The sequence below is a fragment of the Onychostruthus taczanowskii genome, unplaced genomic scaffold (assembly GCF_017590055.1).
Source record: "Onychostruthus taczanowskii isolate IOZ18803 unplaced genomic scaffold, ASM1759005v1 scaffold20, whole genome shotgun sequence".
Lineage (NCBI taxonomy): Eukaryota > Metazoa > Chordata > Aves > Passeriformes > Passeridae > Onychostruthus > Onychostruthus taczanowskii.
This window is the reverse complement of record NW_024499240.1, coordinates 12410154-12431121: the sequence shown is the minus strand read 5'-3', so window position 1 is coordinate 12431121 and position 20968 is coordinate 12410154. Positions and strand designations below refer to the sequence as shown.

Below are 20968 nucleotides of genomic sequence, written 5' to 3'. Positions count from 1 at the left end.
ACTGCAAGCTCCCCTCCTGGGATGTAATCTCACCCAAACAGTTTCATGATCAACATTCTCAGCATCACTCCAATTCCATCAAGGATTTAAAGCCCTGCTGTACTTGTTGTTACAGTTTCCTCCTGAGATATGCAAAACAGGCTAAAGTAAAAATGTAAAGCTGGTATTCAAGATTTACCTGAATATTAACATCTGCCCCATTATTCACTAGTAGTTCAAGACACAGTGCTCCATGAGTGGAGGCGGCAGCAAAATGCAAGGGGGTGAATCCATTGTTATTAGGCTGATTTACATTAGCACCATAGTCAATCAGCTCATTAACAACAGAATCCTGACCGTTGTAACAGGCAATGTGAAGTGCAGTATTTCCATAGATGTTCATCTCATCAATCTAAAATGAGACAAGGAGACATAGTTAAAATTGCAGACATCAGCTTAGCATTTTATGTAATGCATCACACGCTGCAAATGGAAATAGCTGGAGGCCTGAACTGTCACAGGGCATAGTTCTCACCAGCACATTTCATCGACAAATTATACTCCCAGACAGCTTCCCTTGGAATGCTTTACCTTTCCTATTATTAACTTTTTATCCTACTGACAATTTCCAAAACCAGTGTGAAGCTTAAAGCTGATAGCAGGACTATGTAATGATAGTAATGATGACAAAAATCCTACCAAGCTGGAAAGCTTTTTCCATGTAAGTGGAAAAGCAGGATGAATAAAAAACTCACAATCTTTATATTTAAAAAGAATACAACAGTAAGTATTGAGTTTTTGTGATGAGAACCAGGCATAAGAGCTGTTTACACAGTATTATTTTGGATAGGGAGTGAGGGTATCTGAGTGAAAGCAATGTGAAAATGCACAGATATTTACACTTCAATAAGAAACCACTTTCAGTAGCTCAGAATTATAAAGATGTAATTAAGATTATGTTACTTCTTGATGACCAACTTAGTATTCAACTGCTGTTCTGTAAAACAGGACAGGACAGATTGCACAAAGGACTCGGAAATGTCATGAACAGCCCTCCATGAAACACAGGTGTCTCAAAGCTCATATCCCCAGTGATGGAGAATGTGGAACTTAAAGGGACTTATTAGCATAGCGCTGTTGATAACAGAAAACAGCTATTCCCCTTCACAGTCAACAGCCTGTGAACATGAACTCCTGGCAATTTTGTGGCAGGTCAAGTCAGCTGAAAATGCCATGGCAAAAGCAATGGCTTTATTTGACATCTCTGATTAACTGTCTGATTAGGCTCCTCTGGTCATCTCAGCCCTGCTTTGAGGAATTGGCAATAACAAGAAGTCTGTGCCCTGAAAAAAAAAGTTATATTCCAGAGTGAAAACAATGTATCAGCTGCAAGGAAATACAGTTCTGTAAACTGAACAGCCTGAGCTGCTGTTTAGTGAAGTACACAGTGTATATGTTGAGAACAACCCCTCATTGTATCAAAGGAAATGCTGACCCAAGGAACATTTCATTACTCCATCTTCTTCTGCAGGAACAGGATATATCTCCTGATTACTTCAGCAAGGTGGCCTGGAATTTACTGTCCATATCAGCCTTTCTTAAATACAGAATGTGTCCTGACTCTTGAACCAATAAACCACAGGAAGCAGGAGGTGGTCTGGAAAATGGGACCCCTTTTCTTTAGAAGTCACTGTCTTTAGCAGCATCCACAAGAAAGAAGACAAGACTATCTCTGAATAGAAATAAAGTGCACATTATCACATACCTCCACCCCCAGGTTAAGGAGTTGTTTCACAATGTTAATCTGCCCATTGGATGCAGCTGCATGAAGTGGGGTGTAACCCTTCTTGTCTTTACAAGTCACTTCTGCACCATGATTAATCAGTAAGGCAACAACTTCCAGGTGACCTTCAAAAGATAAAAAGATAGTAATCAATGAGTAGGCCACCCCACAGCATCGCTTCTCCCAGATTACTGCTTTCTTGATAACACACTGCCCTTTCACTGCTGTTTCAAAGTGCTCCTGCAGTTTTACAAAGAAAGAAAAACCATTTTCATAAATGTTTCTAATCCTAGCTCCAGGCCTTGGAAAGAAATCCAGGCATTCACCTTCTCCAAATGTGTCAAATTTCTCTTTACTGAATTGATTTTCCAGTTGCCAAAAGAACAAAACCACATCTCTTTTCCATTTATTTCTCTCATGCTAACCGAGTGTGTTTTATTCTCCCTCTTACTGAGGATAGTGATACAGTGAGCACAGGAGTCTCCCAAAACTGGCATCCTATTGATGTCACCTGCAAGTACAACTGCTAACATTTGTTGGTTTTTGTTAGTGATAAAAAATAACCTTATTGAATTATAAAATTAAGAGGGACAGTTCTATTGCTTTATGCTGAGACAGAACGGTCTGTCTTAGAATTAAATATTTATGTCAAACACCATACAAAGTTGTGCTACATTTGAGTTGCACAGAACTTTCATGACGGGGCAGTTCTGGTCATGTGCAGGACCCAAGAAACAATATGTACAAAGTCTATAGATAATTAGTGTACAAAAATAATGAAATATTCCAGAAACTCTGTGAAGGTTTACAACTCTCATGTCACTAACTTCTGTCTAAAATTCACTACAGACTCCATTGCTAATTTAGGCCTTAGATGTTATCTAAATACTTTTAAAAGTACATCATGAATTTCTGAAAACATTTAAATGGAAAATAGGCATGGAATTGCACAGCACAATGTAAGAGCCTTTCAAATCTAGAGTGAAGTTCAAAGCTCGTTAGCTCAAAAGCCACATCACAGCTATTGGCAAGAGCCATTCCATCTGTGTATGTGTGTATCAAAAAACCACACAATATGCTTTTCTCACAGTTGGAATCTCCTATTATCTCATTTCTAAAAGTGCCAGGATTAAAATCAAGATTTCTGACATGTCAAATGAAAGAGTTGCTGGCTGAGGGCGCACAACTCCCCACAAATGGTAACCTGACCTATACAGCTTGGCCAACAAAAGCTCTTGAACAAGCATGACCACTATCACAGCCAATCTTGTATTTTTAAATTACAATGCCCCCCTGTAAGACATTTGCCTTTAACTTGAAAGGAATGATAAGGCAAACTGTTTTAATTAAGCAGTATTTGGTAACACCACTTATTTTTGGAGAAGATATTCAGTTGCTCTTGTCCACTCTGGAATAAAAGGTGACAATATTCTTCTAATAGGAAGGAAGTGCCTATTGTGCATTTCCTAAGAATATCATAACCTAGCTGCTTATACACTGCAATAAACAACAAAATTTTTGATCACAGTTACCTGCATTTCATTGAAAGTACTTCTTAACAAAAACTGAAACAAATATAACCTGGGTTTTTTTCTAGCACAAATATAGTTCAGGCTTGATTTAGAGTCAGGATAAGACCAAAATGAAAAAGCAACACAAAAAGCCCACAATTAACTGTCTAAAAAAGGAAATGACAGCCAAGATCTCCCTAGCTGCAAATCCATAAATGGACAGTGTTTATTTAGATCAGCTGAACCCTTCTCTCTTCAAGGTAATTACACCACTCTCTTTCCAGGGCCAGGTCTGTTCCTGTCCATTTCAAGACATGCTACCCATTATTGAATAGGAAATTAAAAAGAAGGAGCAGCAGCCCAAGCCTTACCCATGTACGCTGCCCAGTGAAGAGCTCTTCTGTCCTTTTTGTCAAAAGCATTGATGTTTGCACCCTTGGCTAAGAGCAAGTTCACCATCTAAAAGTAACAACAGAAGGTAAACCAACCCTCCAGATCACACACTTGAAGGTTTATAACAAATCAATCTTGCAATAAAGCTGGGATACAAAATGCTTCATTTGAATGATAATTTCTGATATTGTCTGATATATCAAAAACATTCAGATTATGACAGTTAGACACAGACATTATTGTCTCTTTCCTACAGTCCAGTGTTTTAAAGGCCAAACACCATCACCTTTTTACAGGAACCACCATTCCACTTTCTTCTTTTAATTACAGTACAACTCATCAACTTTCATTGACAGAAGCTCACTGTTCCAGTCTAAGAGGTTTTATTCCATGTCTAGTTCTTCAGGTGTGGAATGATCCTTAAACCCAGATCTAAAGACTAGAAAAACCTAGGAGGCAAAAATCTAAGGGTTTTATTTACGTAAGCTTTTTCATATAGTTAAATAATAATACTAGAAAAGTTTGCTTGTATAAGTAGGGAAAACCAGAAGCACATTTTCTAGAAGGCCAGTTAGAAAACCAGTGACTGGATCTTGCACAGCTGCACATTTCTTCAGTATGAAATTAATCCATCACTTTGCCCGTCTTTCCATTCTGCCGCTCTTATTTTCACAGGCAGCTCCAAAGAAGCCAGGAGACCCTGGAGCTGCTGGAAGCAGTGGCACAGCTGGCTCTCCAGGAGTGCCACTTCCAGCCACTGCTGTCTTCCTGCAGGTAGGGAACCTGTCCCACAGTCTGGGAAGCAGCCAAGTGACAGCAGCCCTGGGGCTCAGGGACATGGGGCTCAGTCTAGACCCAGCCACAGCGGGTCTAGACTGAGTACTAGAGTTGAGTCTAGACTAGTACTAGACTCAGACTAGTGAGAGTACTGGATGAGCCGAGCGGTGAGCCCGGCAGTGCGGAGCGGTGCCGGCGGCGCTCACCTCGATGTGGCCGTTGAGCGCGGCGTGGTGCAGCGCCGTGCGCCCGCCGCGGTCCGACACGTTGACGCTGCTCAGCAGGGGGATCAGGATCTCCGCACACTTCACCGCCTTGTTGGCGGCTGCCACGTGCAGCGGGGTCTGCCAGTTCTTGTCCCGGGCATTGACATCGGCCGAGTGCTTGATGAGCACCTGCACGGCTTCCTGCAACGGCAGCACGGCCACGGCCATCACCAGCAGCTCCAGTGAATGCACGGCGCTGCCCCGGCAGCTCCGGCACACAGCCGGTGTGTCACGGAGGCACAGAGGACAGCAGCCATCCAAACCACCTCCCAGGCCTCTGCAGTGGTATTGTCCCTTCAGATGGCCCGGCACACATCACCTCTGCTGCCACTGAGAGCAGTGGCCTCACAGTCAAAACTTGCCAGGTGGATTTGAGGATGTCCTAAGCTGCCTGTGCAGAGAGCCCATCCTGTTTGGTTGATTAACCATCAGCACCTCATAGCTGTGCTTGCAGTGAAGAAATGAACTCACTTGAGCCATTATTGCCACCACTGATGGGCCCAGCCCTGGCCAGCAGCAGGACACCCTGGAGCTGCCTGGCACTGGCTCTGTCTGACATGAAGAAGCTTCTGGCAGCTTCTCACAGAAGATGCCCCCACTACCACACCCTTGTCACACAAACACAACATACACTGCTGCAGGAATCATTTACAAAATGAAAAGCACGTCAAAATAACGGCTAAATGCTGCACATTTTGTTTATAAACAGAAAAAAAAGAGAAAATAAAGAAGGACGTGTGAAAACAAAACTTTAGCTTTGCAAAAACATGAGAATGCTGGTGTCCCCAGCTTAGCATTAGCATTCCTTTCCTCCCCAAGGCCTAAGCATAGGCCAAGGGTCTTGACTGCAATACCCATTCTGTCAGCCTGAGACCAAACAACATCTTTTAAGGTTAATTTTGTTGGTTAAAAGTAAATATTTCCCAGTGAGAAAATGTACTGTTCTCTCTTGAGAGCCCCTCTTGCTGGAGAACTATAATCAGTTCATTTCTACTCATGCATCTGCCATTAAGCAAGTCAGATAAAAACCACAAATTTTTCTCAAAATTGCATTTCTTTTCTTCTTCCTTTTTCCCCCCCACAAACAAAATACAGAGGAACTACTGGGACACAGTAGCATTCAAGCAGCCTTGTCTGATAAATCCAATTCACATCTGGTATGTGGAAGAGCCCTAGTCCTACATAGTACCTTATTATTTTTTCATAAACTGCCAAGTTTTCGGTTAAGCCCAGCCAAAATTTTATTAATGAATAACAAATGCATACAGTACCTTTACTTAGTACTTTTATATCTAGAATGGCTCAGGAGAGTGCCTGCAGTCTGTATCAACACTACATACGTACTGGGAGTTTTATGTCTTTGTCCTCAACTGATCTCAGCAGTTTCATTTTCTACAGCCATCTCACAAACTCTCCTCTAACAGATTTGTTCAGTGAGCGACACTGCATCTCTTACAGCACCAAGAATGATACATGACTGTTGATGTCTCAAGAGGATTTTGTTTTTTAAATTACAGGCCTACTATTTTAAGAGTAATTTCAATGTAATTCACTGGAGACCTACGCAGCTGGGACATGCAGTCAGCAGGAAACTTCATGCACTCTTAGTGAAAGAAAGAAAAAGTTAAAGGAGAATTTTTAGAAGTAAATAATAAGGACTGAATATCCAAAGCTAAAAATACTTAGATTTTAAAAGAAAAACATTTACGCATTTTTGTTTACATCTGCAGTCTGCTGCTCTTCCAGATTTGGGATCAAAAGTTAAAATCCTTATGGAAAAGTTTTAATTCTATTGTTTTTAGAGCATGAGCTCGAAAAACCTTTTATTATAGTTTCTCCATACGCATGCAGTGCCCAGCTATGGTGTAAACCTCTGCAGTCAGTGTCTCTAGCTATCCCAAGTTATCACAGTGAAATCTCTAAACTTTTTCAATCTGTTTAGGGCCAGAAGTTGATATATCCATTAACAATCCTACAAAGACACCCTAAGGGTTGCTGATTTGTAAATAAATATAAATCCCTAAAGCCCTTGAAAAATCATTAAGACATAAGTAAAGAAGAGTCCATTCTTTTAATCAACATATAAAAGGATTCAAGGAGATAACTTCTGAATCCTCTGAAATCTTCACAGTGAAACTTAAAATTTATTGGTGATCATTCTAAAAATAACTGTGCTCACAAGAACTTCCAAAACTACACCGAGTCCTACTGGTCAGCTTCTGGACCACTAATTCATCTTCTTCTATCAATGGGAACTCTGAATTCACCTACTGCTATCTATTACAGTCACCATCAAAGCTGCATATTTATTTACTTGTGTAAGAAGGTAAAAAACAGCACTTAAAGAGCCTCAAATATAAAAAATCCTGTTTCCAACTTGTTACCAAAAGTAGCAATTATGGTATAAATAATGATGAAAAAATACCAGGAGAAGAAAGCTGAATGTGTTTATGAAATACACCATGAAAAGGGATCAAAGGCTGGTGCCTTCCCCTGCTGCCCCATTAATGCACCTGGGTACTCACTGAGAGGCACCAGAACTGCCAGCACACTTTCTCATTGTGCTTCAGCTGACAAAGAGTTAAAGATGAGACACAAAGCCACAGAAAGACATACATTTTCTGCTAGGACTGTGGCTGATGATAAAAATCATGTATTCTGACACATCCAAAACCAAGCACACTGCAATTCCTGCATCAGAAAGACTGTGGCTGTTTTTTAAGTCTGATCTTTGTTTTCCAACATGACTTTTTGTATTTTGCCTCATTACAGCATTCACAGTCTATCAGATATTCCTTTCAGAGGGTTTCAGGGGATGCCAGCAGCTGGGAAGCTCAGCCAGCAGCCAAACAATGCCCGAGTTCAGAAGCGAGCCCAGGATTCCTGCCTCCAGGCTTGGCAAGGGCTGGATTGTTACAGAGGTGATTCGAGTCCATCAGGCTCTGGAAGACAGCCACCCTCTGTCTGTTTCACAACTCCTCCCCTCATCCCCAGCAGCCAATTCGGTCTGCAGTTGGGGTAATAAAGTATTGGGAGAGTGAAAGTAGACAGGGAGGTCCACAAAGGAAAGCAAAGAATAATGGTGCAGCTGGAAACAGGGCAATGCCTGAGCTGCACTCCCAGTAGTTATTGCTGCTCCTTTTAAAGATAGCAATGAAAGAGGTACAACATGATCCCAGGATATTTCTGTTTGTCAAGTAGAAGAAATATGGGCAAGCCCCCCCTTCTGCACGAATCAAATGCATTAACAGAAAGCCTAACGGATGCCTTGAAATGTAATTAACCAAAACAAATTATGTGGTAATGCATGCTGGATCACATCCACATCCACATCCACTCCCTTCTGGCACACACTCAGCATGCACACACCCACAGGGATTTATTCCTCTTTTTTCACCACCAGAAGATGATGTGGGCTCTGTAGACCACAGTGGACTCTATCCCATGTGATTCCTGCTCACTGCTCCCCGTGACTTGCTATGGTAACGTAAAGCAAGGTGAGAATCAAGCACATGAAGGCTCAAGAGCAGCTACAGGTAACATGTAAGTGCTGGCCTCCAGCTGCAGTGCCCTGCGTGCAGGAAATGCCTTCCCTCTTTGCATGCCCATGCCACCTACCACGGCTCTCCAGGGTTTGCTCTTCCCCCAGCACACTGGTTATGCGTAAAAGCAGGGTAATCAAATCTTACTCACTTCACTTCTTGAAGCAACTGCTCGATGGAGAGGAGTCAGCCACATATTGTCCTTGGCATTGACACGAGCACCTGCAAATAAACAGCAGAGGTTACACTCACGCCTTGGGTGTGACACTGAGAGCCCTGCCCTGCTGTTTCCCAGTAACCAGAGCTGAGTACATGGTACTCTCAGTGCTCCCCAGGACTCTCCTGGCACCATGTTCACCTTGAAAATGCATTTCTAGGTGTCAGATAGATAAAGCAGTATTGGATTCGCAAGGTGCCTCCAAATGGGAAAATGATGCATCTGACTCCATAGCATCAGAAAGCTAATTCAATACTTTATTATACTATATTATTCTCTACTATATTACACTACATCTAAACTGAAACTGCACAAGCACTCAACAGAACAAAATCTCGTGACTGTCAGCCGACAGTACCAACACGCACACGTGGATGCAATTGGTCACCACAGGTAAACAATCTCCAGAACACATTCCACATGAGCACAACCAGAGCAGCAGCAACTGAGATAAGAATTGATTTTTCTTTCTCTGAGGTGCCTCACTGCAATTCCCAGAATATATCCTTGGGAAGTTATGCCTTGCTTTTCTCTGTGAAGACAAATGCAGCCACAAAGCGGGATTCGGAAAGAAAGGAACAGAATAGTCCTAGATAGATAGGACTATTATTAGGAATTGCTTTGTTTACCTGACACAGAAGAAAGATTTGTTGGAAGGAATTACCTATGTATGTACGTACATGTGTGTCTATGTAGATGCATGTTTTTAGATCAACTGATACAGCTGGGGGGAAGAAAAGCACCCTTTGCTCAAAGCACTTTGCCGTCTGCACACATGAAAGGAACTAGCCTGAGCAACCACCTCTTGTTTCCAGCTCCATCAGGTAGACCACCAAAAAATAACCACTTCCCTGCTTCACAAATCCTGCTGGGATCAAGAAAACAGGACCAGGAAATGCTCAGGTTAGAGACAGAACTGGACACTCACTATATCAGGTTCTGTGGATGTTACTGACCAAACAACAGAAGAGCAGGGATGAAGAACACACTCATCTGCCTCCTGTGCAGTTCAATGCTAACAGGTGCTCTGACAAGGGCAGCTGGGCAACAGGATGGATTTGGGCTGGTGTGCCAGAAAAAAAGGATAAAGGAAGAATATTTGACTACCACAGTGGTTCTGGCTGACTGCAGACCCCAATTTTTTTTTTTTTTAAGGTATCCTATACATGTGATCAAGAAGATTTCTTTGCAAGAAATACTAAAGCTATTCACTGATGTGATAGAAGAAGAAGGAAGGAAGAACATCTAGTGATAAGGACTAGAGAAACTGATTTTTAAAAAATTATTGTACCTCACAGATCTGCGGGTAGCAGTATTAGTCTGAGAAGGGAAGCACATGCAGAAAAATATGTAGAGAAGCACAGCCTGGCTGAGTCTCTGAACTTCATGAACAAAGGGATGCTTAAGCTTCCTTTTGCACCATAAGTGCATTCAAAAGGCTGTAATTAATAAATCCCACTCTCTGAATCACCAGTACTTTCTGAGAGCTGATTCTTAGGAATATTAAGATGCTTGCCTGTGAATCACAGTGGTTATTGGGAATCATGCTAGATAATCAGAGAAGAAACAAGTTCTTGCATATTTCCACAAGTCAGGATGCAGTTTTTTTGGCTGCAAGAAAAACAAGGCCACTTTCATAACTACTGCAACAATTAGAGGCAATCCTCCAAACTCACCTCAGAACCTGGTACCTGGTGGCACAACCTGCCAACCTGGAAAAAACCCTTTAGAAAAGACAGTGTTTCAAAGAGTTTTCTAATGAATCTGTCTAAGCAAGGAAGCTTTTGCCTTCTTTTTTCTTCGTGAGAAGACCGTAACAGTTGACACATTAGCATCCTGCCCTTTGCCTGCACTCTGTGAGGCTCTAGAGACCAATAAAGCAATGATTTTCTTCACCATCAGGAAGCGGACAGGACTTCAAGGCACCCTTCCATTATCCTGGTTTGGCCTGGTAGGGGTCTTGGAAACGGAAACTGCTTACTTGAATTCCTGGTGATTGACAGCAAATACCTCTTTTTGGGTTGAGAAAATGTTTTTGTATTTGCCTTGGGGTTTTTTGCCTTATGTTCTTAACTAAGGTTTCTTTGGTTTTATCTCTACTCATTCAGTAATGATTTGTAACCTTCCTACAAGCAGAGGGTTACAAATAGAAAAGGCTAATATGTAGAGTAGCAAAGCATGACCAACATTATTCCTCAGTATTTAACTCCAGCAGCATTGGTGAGTACAAAGATGATGAGGAAACCTAGAGAAGTATCTCCATCAGTAGCTATTCATGCCCTTCACTGATTCACTTACCCTTTGAGAAACTGAAATAGTTACCAAGAAAGCAACTGAAGAAAATAGTAAAAGGAAAACAAGACCAGTGTAAATAAAATAATACACAGCACACTATCAGCCTTTTCTTTCTCAGCTGTTTTCCACATCCCTTTACCTCTTTGTCCCTCTTTATGTGAAAAAGTGAAATTGCTCTTAGGTGTCTAATGCAGTGCATCAGGTGAATATGTTTGCGATTTCTGTTTTTCAGGAGCTACACAATTCACTTGTTGCCTGTTACAGAACTTGCTCTTGTGCATTTACTGAGATGCACATCTTCTGAAGAGATGTTTCAAAACATTTCCTCTTGTACTGCCACTTCCTTCACCAAAATTCAGCTTCTACGTTCCCAGCAGTTCTTCGCAGGCAATGGTTAACGACAGTGAAAAAAACTTCACCAGCACAAATGCACTCATTTGGGGACAGAAAACATCTGTCATTTTAAGGATGATCGAGCAGAGGCACTGGGAGAGCAATGCTCATGTTTTCAAAGGTGTCCTCTGCACTCCAGGAACTTGGGGGCCCATCCTGTGACAGCCCTGAGGACAGCCCTTTGAAAGCAGAGTAACACAGAAATCCAATTTTAAAGACTAAGTGCTCTAGAACATGCTACTACATCTAAAATGGGCTGTGTACAAACCCCAGAAGCTTAAATTCTCAAGATCATCCCACAACACATCCTCCAAGTCAACCAGAAATTCAGTGTCCCTCTCTTCACTCTGGACCAAGTACCTTAACCACATTTCAGTGCACTTCCTACAATACTCCATGAATTAATCTGTGTGTCTATAAGGACAAAGAGGGCTGAAAACTACTCAAATTGGTGTAAATTGTCATTCTTGGCACAATCTTCCTTGAAAATAGAAGTTGCTTTAAAGATTTCACTTAAAATCCTTTCAGATAGCCACAGCACCCACCCATCCTATAAAATATCCACTTTAAAAAAAGAAGCTCTTCAGAGTAAAGCCTTTTCTCAGCCCCACCATCTCATCATGCTCTTCCTGAGCCTGACAGAAAGGCTTAGCTGTAGGGATTTGCTTTGTGAGGCTGAAGTAGACAACATACCATATAATGTTACAGATAAAATCAACAGAGAGAAAACTTCCTGCATTCTACTTTTCTTTAATATTGCTGTTTTGTAATCTTTGCCATTTTTCACTCTCAAATTTTTCTGCCAGATGAGGAAATAAATCTGAAACTGCCTCTGTTCTTTTGAGGTCTGAAATAAACAACTCAATGCTGGCTTTCAGGAATAAAGTTAACGTCTCTTTATCATAACCAAAGTACAGTTTTCCATCCAGCACATCTGCCAAATCCACATCTCTAGATTCCACAGTCTAAATCTCCAATATTAGGGATAGTCAATGGAGGAAGAAAACTATAGTCTTTTAACCTATAAATGTCATTATTTCCTTGCACCTTTCCAACTTCTCCTGTAAGACACATCAACAGGCCCAACAAAATGTAAGGACAGCTTCTTGGCAAGAAGCCCAGAAGTTTCTGAAATAGTCAAGGAAGGTATTATTGCCTAGATGGCAAGTGCCTTGGTGGGGAACAAGGGATAAGGGACTGAGCTCAAACATGATGCCCTGAGGCAGCAGCCCAAATGGGAATGCAGCCTGTATTTGCCCAGACAATCGTTCCGGCACATCCACGACTGATGGCATCACACAGAAATTCCTTCTGTGAGATGGTTACCTTGCTCCTTCTCCTTTCTGACAGAAAGGAGGTGAAGAAGTACTCAAAGCTCCCTGCTTTCATGCAGCCTGGAAAAACAAAACCACTCAGCACCCTTCCCCAGTTTGAACCATCTGATTATGGATCAGACCTTGGAGCTGGTGTAAACCTATCTGGCTCTGACATTTAATGGGCCAGGGTGACTCAAAACAGCTGAGGGATGATCTGGCACTCTCTCTCCTCTACCAGTTCCAAACAGAGTCCATTTCAGTAGCTACCTAGAAAGCCATTCCTGGTCTGTCTCCAACCACCTGGGCAGAAATTTCATTCATTAGACACTACATTTATTTGTGCTGCCACCAGTTTATGGACCACAAATCTCAGAAGGTAATTTAATTTGGTAAATTTAATTTAATTTCTCTCCTGAACACTGTGCAAAATGAAATGTGTTGATAATGCTCCTAGCTTCTACTCATGCTGAGAATATTGCTTGATACCAACAGCAAGTGTTTGTGTGCTTTCTCTGTGTCAAAACAGAGATTGCATTGAGAGAAACCATTGCATTTTAAGCCAGACAACAAAGTTTTTCTGCTTATGTAACTAAATGTTATGTTCATATTAATATTTTATTATACACTTTCACTACTACCATTTGCTGACTGAAGAGGTGAAGCAAAGGAAGATGCTGCACTTGCAGCCTAGTTCATGGAGAGATCACAGTCACAAAGAGGTGTTTATAACAAGTCATAAACCTCCTCCTCCAATTCTCAGAAACCTCCAAACCTGCTCTTGGATACAAGTACTCATGCTTATCATGAGTAATGATACTTCAGAAATTAAATAACAATGAATAAGTAGAATATACAACACAAAATTAATTCTGATTCATGCTGAGCTAGTGGGGAAAGGTCCACACAGTTCTTGCAGATTGAACCCAAGCACAGTCCCACTGACACAAAGTTCAATTTTTAAAAGCTCACATTATAAGTTTTTCACAGTCACTTGGATATATAAAAGCTCCCCAAGATGCATCACCTACATTTTATGCTGTTGATCAGACAAACCCTATAAGCCATGGATGACATTTTGGCAGTGAGGTGCTAGAACTAAGTGTCCTAGAAGAACTCTAGAAAGCCTTTTTCCCTCATCAGGAATGTTCACTGGGACATTTTTGGATGCTGTTTGGAAAAAATGAGCAAAACTGTTTCATCTTTCTCTTTATGAGGATATTGCCTGTGCTGATGCTTGCAAAACTTGAAAAAACACATTGCTCCTGCAATCTCCTCACACCACAATGGAACAGCAGTATGTGACAAACAACACACACTGCAAGAACACATGCACAGATTAAATTTATTAACTCCTTCCTCTCAAGGAAGAAAATTATGCTTGCATTTAGCACATTAAAAACCCACCCAAGGATAACCTGTCAGCAGAGCACTGCTCTTTTTAACCATTCTGCTGCCATCACGAGTAGAGCAGACAGAGCTGATGTATGATGTATGCCCAGCTAGTTACCCTCACAAAGCAATTAAGCAAACCAGAATTCCCCCAAAATGAACAGAGGAAACACAGCTACAGCAAACTGAGTTCTTATTTTCTGCCTTCTCCAGGTGTGGCTAGACTGGCAAGCCAAAGAAATACGATTGTGTGGTCTGCATGTACCCACCAACTTTGCTCTGACTTTGAAATTCGGTGCTTTGAGCAGGAGGCTGGATCAGGCCATCTCTAGAAATACCTTCCAGCCTGAATTATTCTAGGATTCAAAGCTGGAAATTAGGTGCCTTGTAATCAAAGGGCTGAGAATTCTGAAATAACTTTTTTTTAAAAGTGGAATTCATTTGAAGAAGCTGTCTAAGAAATTGTAAAACCAACTGCGTAGCAAGGTTGCTTGCAAGGGGTTAGAAGTTTGTACCATAAGGTTCCTTTCAGTGCCACATTCTTAAATCCTCACAAGCTTTACTCTTACAGTTCTCCAGCTTAGAAAAACACTGCCTTTGAAGTCTGCAAGTGCATTCAGGAGTTTGCCATGAATTATGCTCTCTTCTTGAGAGATGACTGCTTTATGCTTTGTTCTGACATATTTTGATCGTGTTTTCTGTCACTACAACAGTTGGGAAACTTTTTTCATTTCTTTTGTTTAGATACTTCCTACTACACAGTTTCTAATATCCAAATAAACTTCCTGATTCTTAGAACCATGCTTCTAATGTAAATAGTACTTACAGTTCATTTAAGCTGATTAATAATTTTTTTGCTCTTATGCCATAATTTTTGCTTAACAGGAATTCTTGGATTGTACTCCAGGATATGAAGCCACATTTCAAATATGTATTTCAGCAAGATTCTGAATCATAAATACTGTCAGTTTGAAGGTTTTAGAAGTTGTTAAAAGCTAGTTACTTTGTTTATTAATTCTTCTCATTCACATCACATTAAATTTTATCATCAAATTTAAATATATTTTCTAAGCTTGCAAGAAATGCCACCAGCTCTGTGAAACTCAGAAATAAACAATGCCCAAAACTCCCTCATATACACTTTGCTGGGTATTCCTTGTAGCTTTAAAATTTGCTGATTTACCAATTAACAGCAGTGAGGGACTGTACCTTACCTGACAAAATGAGAAGCTCAATGATGTCTGCATCCCCCAGGAATGATGCAACGTGAAGAGGTGTTCTTTTCTCAGCATCCTACAAAACCACAGATTGTCCAGTTATAAAACATGGTCAGTAAGTGCAGCCATTGGTGTTAAAGAGCAAAGAATTTGTATCTATTTATTTTTCTGTGTGCATTTCTGTTTGTAATTATGTTAAAAAAATGCAATCTCAGCCAATGATAGAACAAAACTCAAGAGCTCAACAACACTCTTCCTCCCAATAATCCTCTATTTTTTATCACTCATTTCCACCAGACCTTGCAGAGACGTTGCCTTTACTCTGATATCCTCTTACAGGTAGAAGAAATCAAAGCTAAAATGAGCAAAGACAGCATCTTTAGGTCTCTTTCAGAAATATTTTCCACTCTTAGGAGTAAAACATCACAGCAACATAACCCAGATGCTTCTGGATGTCAGACTTCATAATGCAGTTTGCATCAACAGTACAACACCAGAGTCTTCAAAAGGATAACTCAGGAGAAATATCTGGATGACACACAAGGTCAAGATGCAAACTCTTCTTGGTCTACAAAGGTTCTTGCACACCCTAGCCTGGATATCTACAGCAGCCCAAGATGGGCATATACATCTTGACTGACCTTTAAACATAAATAAAGTATTACCAATCAAATCTGTCTTTAAACTTAGAAGAATTGCTAAGAGATATATATAATCTCTGAAATATATCTAGGGTTTTTATGGTTTCTGTAATTTTCCAAATTAAGGAGTCAATTTTAAAGATTTTTTTATTATTTAAAGGAATGTAAATAGTGTTCACGAAACCCCTTTATTTTGTTGCTTTATTCAGCTGATTCTAGAACACAGGCCTTTAAAAGAAACTACTAAATATTACAATATGGGCAATAACAATCACAAGAACTGCTAATACTGCCCATTTTGCTGTTTCCAGTCCTAAATGTATTTCGATTTGGTTTCTGAACCACAAAAGTAAGTTCTAAGAGACCTTAGCAATCCAACTTATTGCAACCTACAAGCATTCAATATTTTAAACTGGTAAAGAATTCAACACTTCCTGCAAACAGTATCAACAGAGAAATCCTACCAATATTTACACCCTGAAAAAGATGTCTGAGCCTGTCATGAAAATATCATTTTCAACATGCCAAAGCGATCATCAACCATAAGCTATTTTGGAATATCTTCAAAGTATGCTATAAATGTGGACAAATCTGTGCAGCAGAAACATTTGTCATGGGAATGTTGAAAATTGTTTCCTATCACTGAGAAGTACAGAGCCACTGATCACCAGAACAGTCTATGTTTCATTTTTGTGTTTGTATGGTTTTTTTTAAACAGACATCATGTACATAATCCTCAAATTCTGCTGCACTGGGTTTTTATCTTCGGTATTGGGCATGCAGATGAAACACTCAAGAAGACTGGTTACATAAAACCCTGACTGTCACAGGTCAGAGGGGAAGATCTCTTACAGGCTTTCACTTTCTCACAGGGTAGGCAAATCAAGGGAATATTAAGCAGTGTCCATGCAGCAGTGTTCACTCAGGAACCAGAATCACAAGTTACTCTCATATGCTTCATTCCTAACACCACAGAACAGCTTCTACAGGCTACATAAAGTACATGTGAGATCTTCCATAGTTTTCACATTCCCTGTCCTAAGGCTACCCATGGCAAAAAATGACTGACTGATCAAACATATATTCAACAATAGAACCAGTTTTATTTTTTTCTTAGTTTGTTGTTATTAATGCATGAAGCTCTCCCTAGCACAACACAGTACTTGTAATAGCCATTGTACCTGTCAGTGCAACACAGCCAAGTTTGGCAAGGGCAGAGCACTTGGAAGTTGAATGCTAATGACACAAGGCCAAGCAATTTTCTGTATCATGGAACCAAGGCTACCTAGTACTTTGTTGATTGTAAGCAATTTTCTGTACTAAACTGTAAATCTGATGCAAATTTGATAACCGAGGGAGGAAAGGGCATGAAACAGAAAATTTTACTCTTCTGTAACAGGAATAACTAGCTCTGTAAGCTTTCTACGCTTTCAGTTTTTAAAACCAATACAAAGCCCTATCACATTGAATGCAAATCAAACTTTCAGAGAAAGAAAGTTTAGTCACAAAACTGAATTTAAGCTTTATTTCTGCAAGAGGAAAAAACCCTAAAATTTCTCCATTTATTACAACCAGGCACAAATCAGCATTCACTTGCACACAGGCAACATTTTCAGAGTTTGGCAGGGAGAAACCCACACACTACACCTGCAGCTGAGCATGCAGTGAACAACTCACTGGAGAACACCCTCGAGCTCCTGTTCAGACTGTGCACAGTACTGGTACCCCAACAGAGGAACTGAGGCTTCTGTGTATCTGTCCCACCAGAGCCATGTGTCCCCCTCAGAGCCCTGATCCCTCACAGCCACAGCTCCTCACTCTCTGGCTCAGCACCCAGCACCCCAACACTCATCCAGCTCCAGCTCCTCGTCCTGTGCTGCTGGGAACAGGAGCACAAAAGTGAATCAATAATGATCTAAAGACTGGAGGCTACACACAGAGAGAGGGATAAAAATTGTCCTTTCGAGGAAAGGCTTGGCAGAACCCCAAACCTCAAGGTACATTATCAAGGCAATGAGAGTACGTGGGGGAAGAGATGATAACAGGATTACAAAAAGTATTAAGGGAAATAGTCAGACCTGCTTCAAGTGCAGTTCTCAGAAGAACAAAAGGTCAGCAAGAGACAGTAGATAAGCTATAAACAATGGCTAGAAAATCATGCTGAGATGAGATAAACTCTCTTTCCAGTACCTAAAGGGGGCCTACAAGAGAGCTGGAGAGGGACTTTTCACAAGGGAGTGTAGTCATAGGACAAGGGAAGTGGCTTCAAGCTGAAAGAGGGCAGGTTTAGATTAGATACTGCGAATAAATTAGTTACTGTGCAGGTGGTGAGGTACTGACACAGGCTGTGCAGAGAAGCTGTGGATGCCCCATCCCTGCAAGTGCTCAGGGCCAGGTTGGATGAAGCCTTGAGCAACCTGGTCTAGTGAAAGGGGAAAGGTGTCCTTCATGGCAGGAGTTTGGAATGAGATGATCTTTAATGCCACTTCCAACACTGAGCATTCTATGCTTCTATGATACTGCATTAGTAGCCTATATTAGTTCACAGAAAAGATGATGCTGCAGGTTAACATTATCTGTATGCTTTTTTTTTTTTTTTTTTTTTTTTTTTTTTAATAATACAGATAAAAGAAACTAAAAATTTAACAGCCAGGCAATCAGGAACAGAAGGCCTCAGCAAGAAAAACACTTGCTTAAACTGTTCCAGTGATCACAGTGGCAAAGATAAGGCCCTCACAGGCTTAGACTAGTCCTTAAGTGCTTTACTGGATCAGAGCCTGGGGTACATGAAGGTTACCAGAACAGTGAGCTGAATGAATCATATCAGCACATGTAAAATTATCAGGCACATTAAGGAAAGGGCCTACATTTTGTCCTCAACACACCCTACCTGTCAAAGGAGATAATGGATTTGAATTTTGATAGCAACTGCATCTGTTCAGATCAGGTGATGCTTAGGACAGAGTTACTTACTATTAAAATGTAAATGCAACTGCTGTAGAAAATAAATGTATTAATCCTTTCTTTGTCACCAAACTGACTGAGCAGTTAACAGGAATAGTTGGAGTTTACAGAAGGAGTTTAATCCACCACAGAAACAGAGTTACTGAAGCCTTTGGATTCCCACCACCTTCAAAATGTGCCTGGGTAGCAGAAAAGCACATTAATGAATATGACTTCCACTGATGGAGTCTAACCAAAGTAATGACAGAAATAAACCTCCTGCTCATTCACTGCATTTAGAGTTGTTATATCTGAGTATACCTCATTTAAATAGCACAATCATTTAAAAAAATTTCAGATACAAGTTGACTTCAGAAAAATTAAATATTGGGAACTGTTAGGAACTACTGAAGAGGCTAAAAGCTTATGAGCACCTATTTCTTGGGCTATTTACAACTGTTTGGAGCCAAAAGCTGACGTGTACCAAGAAAATCTCTGCTGCTTCAAGGATTTCCTCCTCCTCATGCATTCTTTTATTAAAGCCTGTAATTCAGAGAATAAATCTACATACATTTATAGATTTATATATCTATATATTTATAGATTCTGTATTCTATATGTGAGCACCACAGCTGAAGGTGAAAGTCAAACTGTGTAACTTATGCTTTGTGCTCTTTCTTCTGCATCATAACAGAAATTCCCATCTGAAAATGCAGATCCTCATTCCAGCACCTCTCATCCCACAGACTTCAGCTCAGCCTCAGAAATAAAGATTTTTCTGGGCTGAGTCTTAAATTGCCAAGTGTTCATGAAGTAGAAGAGGCAAATACTTTGATCTTTCAGAACAAGAAAAATTATCTTTTTTCTCCCCCCTTGTCTAAAAATTGCCTTCCATGAGGCTGACAGTGACTTTTATGCTAGAAAAGCATAAATTTAGAAATTAATTACTAATTCCAGACTGGGACCATAGAACTAATTCCATTACTGATTCCAGACTGGGACCATTCTTTATCCTAAAGAATGAAAATATTTTGATGATTACTGGTGTTCACTGTAAGATTCAAAAGACAGACTTGAACAATTCCTCCACTTTTACAAACACAGTATTGACTTTGGATGGGGGGTGTTAAGGCATGGGAGAACACATCACTCAGGATGGGAAAAGATTTAGAAAATTCAAGTATTTCAGGCTTATATTGCTACCTTTGAAGACGATAATGCAGTTACAGCCAAACCTTGCCATGAGAGTTTAGTGGTCTATACATCCTTAACTGCCTCAAACTGATGAGATGAGTCACCAGCACAGATATATATATAACATAGTAACCATTACTACAATACCACGCTGTTGCAATGCAACCCAGAATATTTCAGACTCAGTCTCTCCAGCAGAATCTTCAAAAATTTTCTTTATAAAGTATTTTTTTAAAAATCTAAGTCAAAAAAAAAAATTTATCTAAACAGAAGTGATGCTAGTTACCTTGCATTGCAAACTTCAGTGTAATTTTATATTCAATTTTGCTACATTACGGAGAATTGTTCATAATTTCTCCTTAAAAAAAATTCTCTATCACTTCCCACTTAACTAAGCAGCCTATTAATCCCAAACATGCAAAACCTTTCAGACTCACAACCCTAAATATGTGCCTATTTGTACCCTCAAGCACTCACAGCACCTCCAAAAACATGCTTGGCAATAGTACAGGAATATACAGAACTTGTGTGCATGTGGGAAGGCCTGCAATGAGCCTGAATCCTCTGGACAAAGGCAGTCCTGCAAATCTATGCCTTTCCAAGCAGGATAATGAGGAAAAAAGTCATGAACTGCACACATACATGTGTCTCCATAATGACTTCCTTCCTTCCCTCTTTATCTCATAATAAACCACACCCTAAACACATGGGGCTGCATGTATGGCCCTATAATCTCTGCTGGTGCTGCTGCCTGCTCCTCTGCAGACACTCTGCAGGCTAGGAACAGGGTTCTCTCCAAGAGAAAACACAGCATCAGGGGATAAAAAATAAAAACAGAGAGAATGAAATTACTTGCAAACAACACATCACTTATGGGGAAAAATACTGGAAGGCTTTATGACTGGGTTTTTTTTTTAATTTTAATATTTTGAAGAGAAACTAAACTGGAAGACTGAGACAAAAATGGAAATTTCACGGGGAGGATTTTGGTTTACAACATTGCATTCAACAACTGGACTTTGCAGACACAAGGTGCTGCACAGCTCATGTATTACGAATCCCAAATAAAAAGGGGTAACAACTGGATCCAAATGAGTCCCTAGATTCTGGGG

At 40.4% G+C, this 20968-nt stretch overlaps 1 protein-coding gene across 4 annotated transcripts in view; it reads right to left on the bottom strand.

Moving 5' to 3' along the window:
- Positions 1-20968, bottom strand: part of ANKRD44 (ankyrin repeat domain 44) — a 130425-nt gene that overhangs the window by 45942 nt on the left and 63515 nt on the right. For all 4 annotated transcript variants that reach the window (XM_041403717.1, XM_041403713.1, XM_041403714.1 and 1 more), the window contains exons 3-8: positions 15076-15154; positions 8403-8473; positions 4650-4850; positions 3645-3732; positions 1745-1887; positions 179-391 (exon numbers count right to left, since the gene is read on the bottom strand). In XM_041403717.1, coding sequence (XP_041259651.1) covers positions 179-391; positions 1745-1887; positions 3645-3732; positions 4650-4850; positions 8403-8473; positions 15076-15154 — 795 coding nt within the window. The remainder of the gene's footprint in view (positions 1-178; positions 392-1744; positions 1888-3644; positions 3733-4649; positions 4851-8402; positions 8474-15075; positions 15155-20968) is intronic.